Source organism: Misgurnus anguillicaudatus, chromosome 25, assembly GCF_027580225.2.
Source record: "Misgurnus anguillicaudatus chromosome 25, ASM2758022v2, whole genome shotgun sequence".
In the NCBI taxonomy this organism is placed as follows: domain Eukaryota; kingdom Metazoa; phylum Chordata; class Actinopteri; order Cypriniformes; family Cobitidae; genus Misgurnus; species Misgurnus anguillicaudatus.
Window position 1 is genome coordinate 8,363,279 of NC_073361.2, and position 12,489 is coordinate 8,375,767.

At 36.5% G+C, this 12,489-nt stretch overlaps 1 protein-coding gene across 4 annotated transcripts in view; it reads right to left on the minus strand.

The window, feature by feature from the left end:
* The window catches only part of ccny (cyclin Y), a 74,098-nt gene that overhangs the window by 5,793 nt on the left and 55,816 nt on the right, over positions 1-12,489 (minus strand). For all 4 annotated transcript variants that reach the window (XM_055181820.2, XM_055181819.2, XM_055181821.2 and 1 more), the window contains one exon: positions 1,546-1,712. In XM_055181820.2, the coding sequence (XP_055037795.1) occupies positions 1,546-1,712 (167 nt within the window). The remainder of the gene's footprint in view (positions 1-1,545; positions 1,713-12,489) is intronic.

The following is a 12,489-nucleotide window of genomic DNA, read 5'->3' on the forward strand; positions in this document are numbered from 1 at the left end:
TTTATACAACAGTTCAATGGGCCACAGATAGAACACAGTTTAGAAAAACAAATAAGCTTTGCTAGTTCAAAAGATAGCCAGGCTTGTTTTGAATAAAGAAAATTCTTTTTTTTTTTTTTTGTAAAATCACCTTTAAAGTTGTCCAAATGAACTGCACCCACTTTACATACAAATTATTTTTGGCATAAAAGAAAAATCGATACATTTGACCCATAGACCCTTTGCATGTTTGCAAACAGAGATGATGTTTTTTTGTGGGCGGAGCCCAATTGGTGGCAGAAAGTGACAGCAGTAGCGTTGTGAAGTGTTTTAGCGTTGTTTCTGTTTTCCCTTTAGTGTAATGTTTCTTACAGCGTTTATATCACGTTACGTTTATTTTTTAGATAAATTAAAAGTTTAAATGGCTTGGCTACTGATATGTGTGCGTGTATGTAATGTATATGTATTGTTCTTTATTGGTAAATAAAAAAAAATGTACAGTGTGAATCGCTAAAGTACATATAAGAGCAATAATATGATGTATTCTATATAATACAATTATTCAATATATAAGTATTTTGCTGTTTTCTATTATTTCTTCCTTATATTTATAGCCTACTTGTTTGTTCTAAACTAAAATTTTGTAAAACTATTATGTTAACGTACAAATTAATATGTATAGGCCTGTTTATATAATAACACTTTGCATCATGTGTGTAATATTTATATATTTATTAAGTATGTAAACATAATAATTTTAGAACAAAGAGGAAGATGACATAAGCTAAGATATAAGGCAAAAAGAAATGATAGAAAACAGAAAAATATGAAATATTTAATAAATTGTGATATTACTGCTTTTTCAGTATAACCCATTCAATTTTTTCTAAATAAATGATGAACGTAACGTGATGCAAATGCTATAAAAAACACATAGAGGGAACAGACTTCGACAGCACACCAGACATCTTCTCTAATTATTTTCTTTTCTAATTATTAAAAGATTTTCAGATGATTTTATTACTATAGTCTGTCCGTTTTTTTTATTACTATAGTCTTTTATTACTACCGTAATTTTTGATTCCTGCTTACAATAATGAAGTAATATAACCATAGTTACCAAAAAGCCACACAAAAATCTCGCAAAGCTGCTGGATGTCCCTCCTGTGACAGACAACTTCGAGCAAAGTTACAGAAAATAAACAGATGCACTCTGCACAATTAAATGAAAGTTTACTCGCACGTGACTTAAAAAAGTATTAAGTATTAAATATGTCTGGTCTGTTGGGTAATATTGCCTTGTGAGTGTGAACTGAACCAAGATGAAATTGCAACATTGTAGCTCATTAACCCCATGTTTCAGAACAAAGCAATCGATCTACAGGTCTGAAAACACCCTTAATGTCTACTTGTTCTTGATTGTTCAAACACTGAAGATCTGTGAAGACAAAGCACAAATACTGTACACACACACACACACACACACACACACACACACACACACACACACACACACACACACACGCACGCACACACGCACGCACGCACGCACACACAGATACTCACATGTCTTCCACTGTGATGTCTTTGAGAATCTGACAGTAGTCAACATTCCATACAGCCTGATCATCCCACACTTTAGATGCCAACAGGATGGCACCCAAAACAATCCTCTTCCAGTTAGCAGGACAGATGTCAATCTCAGCGTATGTTAATAATCTCTCCAGATACACCTGGGCGAGAGAGAAGATTTTACAAAAAAAACCAAGATTTAACACTCCCACAGTTTCCACACACATTCATTTGACAAGAAATGAAAGAAAAAGTTGTCCTTGATAGAAGATCTGTCATTATATATTCAACTAAAGCTGAGTTTACATTACCCGCCAAATTGCACTAATCGAAATAGCGAATTGAAAATGCACCCAATGGAAACATAAACTGCCAAAGTTTTCACACTTAGGTGAAGGAGTTTTTCAGGCAATTCGAAAATAAATATTGTAAAACTGCTATTTCGAGTCACCTCTAAGCGTAAAAGTCACATGATCCAGGGTAACACGTTAAAGGAATAGTCTACTCATTTTCAATATTAAAATATGTTATTACCTTAACTAAGAATTGTTGATACATCCCTCTATCATCTGTGCGCGCGCACGCAAGCGCTGGAGCGCGCCGCGACGCTTCGATAGCATTTAGCTTAGCCCCATTCATTCAATGGTACCATTTAGAGATAAAGTTAGAAGTGACCAAACACATCAACGTTTTTCCTATTTAAGACGAGTAGTTATACGAGCAAGTTTGGTGGTACAAAATAAAACGTAGCGCTTTTCTAAGCGGATTTAAAAGAGTAACTATATTTTATGGCGTGATGGCACTTTTGGGAGTACTTTGACTCGGCGCAGTAACACCCTCCCTCTCCCATTATGAGAGTGAGAAGGGGAGCGGACTTTTCAGGCGAGTCCAAGTACTCCCAAAAGTGCTATTACGCCATAAAATATAGTTCCTCTTTTAAATCCGCTTAGAAAAGCGCTACGTTTTATTTTGTACCACCAAACTTGCTCGTATAACTACTCGTCTTAAATAGGAAAAACGTTGATGTGTTTGGTCACTTCTGGCTTTGTCTCTGGGTGGTGCCGTTGGGTGAATGGGGCTGGGCTAAATGCTGTCGGGGCGTCGCGCCCGGCGCTTGCGTGCGCGCACACAGATGATAGAGGGATGTATCAACAATTCTTAGTTAAGATAATAACATATTTTAATATTGAAAATGAGTAGACTATTCCTTTAACTAGGTCGTTCAAAAAAATATATAAATTCGCCAAAAAGGCCGTCAAATGCATCTCCAAGAATAGCGTGGACGCTCTTCACACCGCGAGCCGGCATGCGCGTCAAACGGCCGAAATAAGAAAGATGTGGTCCGGACCGTCACTGTCTGGAGGATAACTAGCCAATTAATAAAACATCTTGGAGAATAGCGTGGACCCGCTTCACACCACGAGCGTGCGAGCGCGCCACACGGCAGAAATGAGAAAGACGTGGTCCGTCATGTCTGCCAGTTGATAAAACGCGTATCTGTGAGAACTGTAAGTGGACTTATGTTTTGGGTTTATTTAAGCCTCATTGTATTAGTCTATAGTTCTTACAAATTTAAAGTAAGTTAGCTGGTAATTTTTGTTGTTTGAGGAACCTGCTAGTTGGGGTTCACGTGCCTGTTGATTAAGATACAATTGTTGAGCGCTCTTGCTCACGTTATTTATGTGCATTATTTACATGCTACAGTAGTAACACTCCTTTAAGATAATGTAATTAATAGTGGAAAATAATCAGTTTTTACAATTTTTACATCCATCATCGCTCACTACAACATCTGCTTTATTTTGTGTTTATTAACCCTTTAGTTTCACTTCATCACGCAGCTTTTCCTGTTAGAGGTAAAACATTTAATTCATTAGTAATCTAGTATGTGTTCACTTTCTGTCATAGTTTCTTCAAAATTAAGTTTTATTTGAGTGTTTTAAATAAAAAAATAATATTTTTTATCATGACGAGTATGCCCCGCCCCTTTGATTACACACCCCCCAGTCCCGCCCAACCCTACCACCTTAACTAACAAATTTTCTGCGGGAAACCCTGTGATCATTTATTAAATATAACACGGTATGTTTGGTTGGAGGACAAATAGAAGAGGTGTGGTCAACTTTACAAGCACAATCTTGTGCATAAAAATATCATGACAGCGATTCGTAGGGATGGGTACGAGTAATCAATTGCTCGAGTACTTGACTGTGGCATCGACGATCGATCACGAAAATGATGACCATGTGGGTTTATTTATTTATTTACTTTTTGTGGTTATGGCGGCATTTGGATATCTGGTTAGCCTTACAAGCGCCTGTGGTAGTAAAGACTGGGTGCGTGTTTGACGTTGACGTAAGCTGCGCAGACCGGCGTATGACATCAGTACCATGCATGATTCAAAAGCTTCATATGTGCACTCGCGCCGCAGCAACCCTGCTGATCCGCACAACGCTGTGAAGCCGAACTCACATCACTGAGGCACTAAAGTATGCAGTAATTTTCGGATTTACTTCGGTAAGACAAAAATATAGCCAGTCAGGTGCCAAATGTACAGCGCCGTCACAAGTTCCCTAATATAATCTCATATTTAAATAGAGCTGGGTATTGGCAAGGGCCTTACATGGGCCATGATACAATGCATCACGATACGATACAATACGTTGCATGTTTTGATACATTAAGAACATAAAGCTGACTTTTTTTATTAAAGCCAAAGTGCTTCCACACGTCGGCTTTGAAAGCTGCAGGCATTTTTAAATTTTCTGCCATTTTCTCACTTCTGAGACATTGGCCGAATGGCCGTATATGACAGACAACTGGACAGCGACAACTACAGCGGCGGAGGAGGTCGTTTGAAGCACACAGATGTATTTGATGTGCTTTTTAAATACCGATAGCAGATACTAGAATATCGATACACTATCGTGGCAAAAATATCACGATAGTTAGCTGTATCGATATATTTGCACAGCCCTATATTTAAACATCAAATGTCAAGAGATACCAGAGAGCCATACGAGCATAACATCTTGACTGAAAACAGGTGAGAGGACGACACGACAGCTAATGGCTAAAATGATAGCAAAAGACTTAAATCTGCTTAATGTTATGAAGTTTGTGCTTTGACTGGATGTGTTTAAAACACACTGTTATTGTGCACATCCACAAAGGAAGTTAAACTTTCTGTCCAGGATTTTTTATTTTGTGCAGATATTTGCAGGTTGTATATTACATTTATGTTGTTTCAAAAGTGCGTCATATAAACAGTGCTTCAAAATCTTTTTATTAAACCTTTAGTTTCCCTTCATCATGCAGCTATACAGTTAAAAAAAACATTTAATTCATTAATAATCTAGTATGTGTTCCCTGTTTCTTCAAAATTAAGTTTTATTTCAATATTTTATGTTCACCATGGCGCATATGCCCCGCCCCTTTAGTTGCCCCATCCCCAGATAATCGAGTACTTGTGTTTCAGATCTATGGATTATTCGAAATGAAAAAAATGACATACATGCACATCCTTAGCGATTTGGAAGTCGACTGGACTCGTGGTATTTTGATGTCATCCGCATGTCGGTCTGCGCAGCGTCGCATGACGTCAAACACACCCGACGCATGGTTTTTAGAATGACTTCTCGCAAAACAACAAAATGAAGTTGTAGTCGCATAACATCGATTAATGGCAACGCCATTTTTTGTCGACATTTAGAAAAGAACGCTCAAGTTTTGCACGAATCTTTAATGGAAACGCAGCTTGAGACTCTGATGTCTGTCTAATCTAACCAGTCATTCAGTCTTCCACCAACTAATATAAAAGTTTGTACTTTTGCATATCCATGATGAAAGGAACATGGAATTTTCCACCTGATACCACGTGTCCAATGTGTTTCTTTAAAGAAGTCAATATAAGGTGTACACTATCATATTTACGACACACAGGGGTCTGTAATAAAAATGATTAATCTGCTTCAGTGAACCTGAAAAGATCTGCATTTTTGCTCAGAGATATTCACAGTACCGTAGGGAAGAGGTTAAAACATCGACTTCATGATGAAAATATCACCCGGCTCCACTGACTCCTAAATCCATCAGATTATTTCCCTGAACTTTCAGGTGTGTCAAATTTATAATATGAACACAGGGAAAATATATTCCGATGAAAGTCATTCCTGAGGTGCTCATATTTTCTCATTGTTTGTCTAAAGTTTCTCAGCGCTGAGATTGCATAAGCCTAAGTTTGACTCTATAAACTGTGAAGGCAAAAAAATGAACCTGCTCATTATTTTTGTATGTGCAAAATGTTAGCAGTGTTGTCCATGGAAAACAATGATGAGTGGTGAAAAATCACTAGCAATAACAAGACAAATGATTTGAAATATTGTAGCTGTGCCAGACAAGTTTATGAGGTTAATACCTCAGGTCAGCGATTGACCACTAAACATGAGCAATATTAATAGTGTTGCTTGACCCAGCAAACACCATTAATAATGTAACCGTATGGTTGTAAAGAAACATTGCTTATTCTGTGGCTGAATTGCAAGCCTGTGATCTGTGGCGTCTTTAGCATTCGTAAATCCAGCTGATGGATGTAGGCGAACAAACACATCCTTATGAAATGAATGGATGTATGCCATGATAAAGAGCATGCAGTACAAAAACACATATTCATGAGAATGCCAAATTATACCAGTTTCACACTACGAAGAAATCCAATAAGAGGCCAGAGCCGCTTTATTTGTTTGTACTAGTGGCGTGTATCACATAGAAATCACACGTTTAATTGGTTTCACTGCACAGGGGTCTCGGATTCGCCCGTGGGCAGTTGTACAATAAACATGTGGGTATGGTTGTGCATTTCTTAACAGTCTCATAATATTATGGTGCTGAAAAGATAAGAATAGTAACATGATACTCTATGCGATGGTACTGTATACCATGATACTTTAATTACTGTACTATAGACAGTTTCAGCCAATCGTTTCATGACAACAGTGCTAATTCATTTAAAGTACAAGCAGTTCTGCAGTCAGCATTACCACAAATCTTGCATTGACTTAAAAAGATAAAGTTTAACAATTTCTTAAGGATAAACTACCAATTGGTCAATTTTGGAGGCAGAAAGCTTGCTAGTAGATTCCCAAAGGAAATCATGAACATTATTCCCTTCGATACCACAAGGAGCCGTGAAAGCCGGGCAGATTTAACCAACATCTCTCCACCTGTTGCCACTTATTGGTCAAGAAACAAAATCAATCTGTCTGATGACTCAAACTAAATTTAGCAACAGCACACACATCATCTCTCCCTTCATCAAACCACAGAACAAAAGACAAATATAATTGTGACCCTGTCTGTGAAATCCAGACTCACAATCTAATTATGATATCAGGAGCATAAAAAATTCATTTCAATTACTGATTCGTTCTTTGACGTGATCTTATTCAGTTAATATGAAAGATATCAAAGTTATTTTTTCACTAAAATGTTCTTTACATCATTTTATTCAGAAAAGGTAAAAAATTGCTAGCTGGGTTTTCACAGGCACAGTCACCAATCTGAAGTCAACATACCAGATCTGACTTATGACGCTACGAGTGGTGTGACGAGACGCTACGAGACGAGACGAGACACAAGATTGGGTTCACGAGACGAGACAAGTTTTTTAAAAAATTTTAAGAAATCGTCAATGATAAAAATAAATGATTGGGAAACTGAAATCACATTATTTTGAAATGTTTTAACTAATCTAGGACTGTCCCTAACAATCATTTTGCTAACTGATAATGAAGTATTTTGATATTTTTGACAATAAAAATAGACCTAAGTTAGCACTAACCTTTAAAATTACATAATAATGACGATGCAATAATAATTTGTTCAAATAAAGTATCAAAACGTAGACTTTGAAATAAAAAGCAGCATGTGTATGTACTATAACAAATGCCTGCAGGTGCGTTAACGGACCTGCTTCTGTTACTTTCACTTTAGAATCTAAACTTTAGACGCTTAATTTTAACCAAACAATGTTTAAATCCATTTAAATGTTTAATATTTGTCCAATTTTTTTATAATAGAAATTATATAGCAACTGTTATTCTTAAGCAAGAACATGCAAAGATAAACTCAGAGTGAGGGTTTAAACTGCTGAGACCCTTCTGACACTGATCAACAGACAATCGCAACACGTCTTAGATGAATATTATTGGAAGCCCAAACCAAAAAGCACATGCAGTAAAAGACTGAATATAATGCATGCACATTGCACTGGAAAAAGTTAACTTTATGCTGACAGTGGCTGTTTCGCAAACAAAAAGCTGCATCCTCCGGAGGTCGCATATTCAGGCTGAGCATTACATTACATACAAGTTAATTTCGCGATACAGTTTTCTCATCGCACGAGATCTCGTCACACCCCTAGACGCTACACTCATAAAATAAGCACTTTCATTTTTCTTGTAAAACCAGATTTTGGACTATCAGCATTAAGGTTGGTGCAGTTTTTAGATTTTATTCTGGCCAAGAACCATCCCTTTTAAGACAGGAAAATCTGTATGATAGACATGAAAAGCAACAGATCATTTTGTTTCTTTTTATGTGCAATTTGCTGTAGCGGTGGTTTATCTGAAATTGCTGATACCATAACAACAGAACATAGGGCACGAAACCTATTTATCAAAAACAGGGGCGTCAGTTTGTGTTGAAAAGTGGTGGGGACAAAAGGTCAGATGAAAAACATTACAGCAGGATGGGAAAATATTGAATAACTGCGCATCAAAAATTGGCATAGCGTAGGCCAGTCAACAACACAAAAATACTCAGCATAAAACCCTCAACAATGTCGACTGCACACATGTAACAGTCCCTGTAACACCAGCTCAACCGAACAGTGCCAAAGCATTGGCAGATATTTTTGCTTGTTTTAATCACAAATTCACTTAAATTGTATATTTTTTTTTGTCTAAAAACTAGACTTATTTTCATCAAGAAAAAGCATCTTAATTTAATAATTTTTAGATATTTCTACTGAAAACAAGAAAAAAATACTAAGTAAGAAAGTCATTTTTGCAGTGTAAGTCGCACAGGTATCGCTTGATTTTAACCAAATGCTTTCAAAAAGTGGTGGGGACATGTCCCCAGCGTCCCCAGTATAAATGTAAATGACACCTATGATCAAAAAGCAGCTTAACTGCATGTCAGGCAGTCCAGGTGGTGAACCCTTACTTCTATAAGCTGTGTAAAACCATGCAACAGATTAAAGCTATTGATTTCTTTCAGCTCTTGCCATTTGTGTGTACAATATACACCAGACAGTGAACAGAGTGCCAAGTCTCGCATGTGTGTCATCTGAGACTTTCAAAGAACCCAAGCAATGCTCACTTAGACAGGAAGGGGGCGTCTAAATGACATGTAAACCAACCAAACACACCAATCAGGTTGGAGTTTGAGATTTTGAGAAAGGTCTTGCCAGTTTTGTATGTAACCCAGATTAGAGCGCTTATTAAAGGATTAGTCCATTCGAAAAAAATCCAGATAATTTACTCACCACCAAATGTTGATGTCTTTCTTTGTTCAGTCGAGAAGAAAATATGTTTTTTGAGGAAAACATTCCAGGATTTTTCACATTTTAATAGAATTTAATGGACCCCAACAGTTTCAAAGGACTCTAAATGATCCCAAACAAGGCATAAGGGTCTTTTACCTAGCGCTTTTAAACCAAAACTTCTCATCTTCCTCCGGCTGTGTGACGCGCCAGCACGACCTCACATAATTGTGTAATGACGTGGAAAGGTCACGTGTTACATATATGAAACGCACATTTGCAGACCATTTTAAACAATAAACTGACACAAAGAAATTAATTAGTATCATTCCACATACAACAACGTCGGAACGGTCCTCTTTCATGTGACCTCTTGACGTGATGACGTATTACGTGAGGTTGCGCTGGCGTGTCACAGGACCGGAGGAAGACGAGAAGTTGTGGTTTAAAGGTGCATATTTTTTATTTTTCTTGCCAAAAATGACATTTGTTTCGCTAGATAAGACCCTTATACCTCGTTGGGATCGTTTAGAGTCCTTTGAAACTGCAATTTTAAACTGCATTTAAACTGTTAAGTGTTGGGGTCCATTAAAATGAGAAAAATCCTGGAATGTTAAACATAATTTCTTCTCAACTGAACAAAGAAAGACATCAACACCCTGGATGACATGGTGGTGAGCAAACCATCTGGACCTTTTTTAGAAAATGGACTAATCCTTTAAACATCCATACAGGCTGAGTCTCTTACTTGAATTGGACTATCAGCATAGAACAGGGGTCTTAAACTACTTTTCTTCGAGGGACAGATTTTAAAAATGTAAATATGATGCTGGCCAAACTTTTACCCCTATTTTTACCTTTTATATATTTTTTACTTTTACCCATTATAAAAGAATATTATTATTATTATTATATATATATATATGTTATAACCTATGTTGTTTTTGTTCATTTTTGTTATAGATAATATATTAAAAACGTATTTTCACACATCTTGTATCCAGTATTTGCCTTTTAATTATTGAAAACTCATATTCTCCTTTTTAATATTTTAAAAACAATTGCAGTTTAACATTGCAAGAGTCAAATGTTAATATTTCATCTATGAACCTTGCACAAAATAAGTGCAAGTGTAAATAATCAACACCTATATTTTTGTACTGTTTAGCTTTCATAAATTACATTACATTCGGAGTAGTGGCAGTTGTATTGAAATTTCAGTTTAATCATAAATTCGTGTTAACATAGAAAAAAAGCTGACCAGTAATCAAGAGTTTTTAAAGGATTCAAGTGTTACTGATAAAGAAAAAAAGGATTAATAATTTTCACCTTGAACACTGATTTGACTTGAACACACTGAAATATATCACTTCCTGTTGGTGTGTCACATGCAAACGGTGTAGCGCAGTGTAGTCGAACAAGGTTATTTTATTTGATGCATCCAAAGCTCAAATCGGATCTGATAATTATGCACTCGCAGATGGTTGGCGTCCCACACAGACCCTTTTCGACTCTCCTTCCAGTCAGTGTTGGGGTAGTTACTCAAAAAATGTAATTAGTTACTAGTTACTAGTTACTTCTTTAAATTGTAATGAGATTACTTTACTAGTTACTGCATTTGAAAAGTAACTTCACTACTTATTACTTTACTTTCCTTTTTCTTAATTTACCACATAGATACAAGGACATGGTTTAGGGGGGGTCGGCTGATGATGAGTGACTACTTTAAATGACCGGCCAGGGCTCTACAATAACTTTTTGCACTGGTTGCACTGGTGCGCCTAACATTTTTTCTTAGGCGCACCAGCACAAAAGTTAGGTCCACCCTAATTTTTGACCCCATCGGATTTATAGTTCGCCCAAAAACTAAAATTCTGTACAATTTACTCACCCTCATGTTGTTACAAACCTGCACAAATGTCCTTGTTCTGGTGAACATGAATGAAAATATTTTGAGGAATGTTTGTAACCAAACCATTCATGAGCCCCATTCACTTCAATAGTATTATTTTTTCCTACTATAGAAGTGAATGGGGCTCATGCTTGGGTTGGTTATTAACATTTCTCAAAATATGTTGCTTCGTGTTTATCAGAACAAAGAAATGTATACAGGTTTGTAACAAAATGAGGGAGAGTTAATGATGACAGAATTTTTTATTTTTGGGTGAACTGTCCCTTTAACACCGCAAGTTAGGCTATTTTATAATTTTCATGTTGTCATTCCATTTTCCTTATACGAGTCATGCACAGTCCTGTTTGATAACCCGCATCCGCGCGATTAAAATAACAGTTGACCCGTTATCCGACATCAGCATCAATTTATTTCATACCGTTTTACATAAAGTTTGCGACTGGCCGCACCGCAAATCGTGATGTAAGTAGAAACCTTTAAAGTTCTTCATGCAGAACATTGACAGAAATAAGCACAGGATCATGACTGTTCAAATATATTATCATTTAATGTGAAACTTTGTGAGGGTCGGCAGATTGACAGCTGAGCGGACAGCAGTGTTTGAACACTCATAAGCGCTGCGCTTATATTTATTATTACCTTATAAATTGATGATATGATTGCAGTGATTCCAAAGGGATGTCCAAACTCAAGTAGAATGTTAAATGTTTAAAGTTTAATGTCTCTTTCTCGCTGCCCTGTGTAAACCCATGCGGGTGATGGCATGAAACCCGTGAGGAGCTTGCATTTTGCATTACCTTAAATTACCTTAAATTATGGTCATACAAATAAAAGTAAAACAACATTCAAAACTGTAATGTTTACATTTATTTATGTAAAGTAACACTCGCAATAATAACAAAACATTGTGCTATTTTAAATAGGTAAAAAGTGTTTTGTGCTGCATCGGTTTGGGAGCACGTCACACAAAAAATAAACTCATATAGGCTACTTTTGAATTCGTTTTGTTAATTTGCTAATTATTTAAGTGAAACACATTTAATATAGGCTTATTTATTTTATTATTTTTTCACCAAAGAAAGACTTAATCATCACGTTCTATTCATTTTAATGCTTTTTGCGCATAAACTAAACCCTTGGGGGAATTATTTATAAATGAATCAACAACGCAAATCAAGGAATTAACTTATTTCTCTATTTAAGACAGTCTGGCAGGGCGGTAACAGCGATTCATCAAACACCGAAAAGTTTATAGGATTAGATTTGGAAGTAAGATTATGAAGAAAACAGCGGTCCTGACTCCTGGCTTTTTCTATAAATTGGGCGCACGCGACATTGCTGTTCGGGTTACGTTCAAATAATTTTCTTTAAAAGAATTATGCTCTGGGTCTGACTTGATTGAGGTTCATTAACTTACCTAATTCCATCTTCGGGTTCGGACCTCTCGATCCCTGACCGGTAAATTAAGCAGGATCTTTCGCCA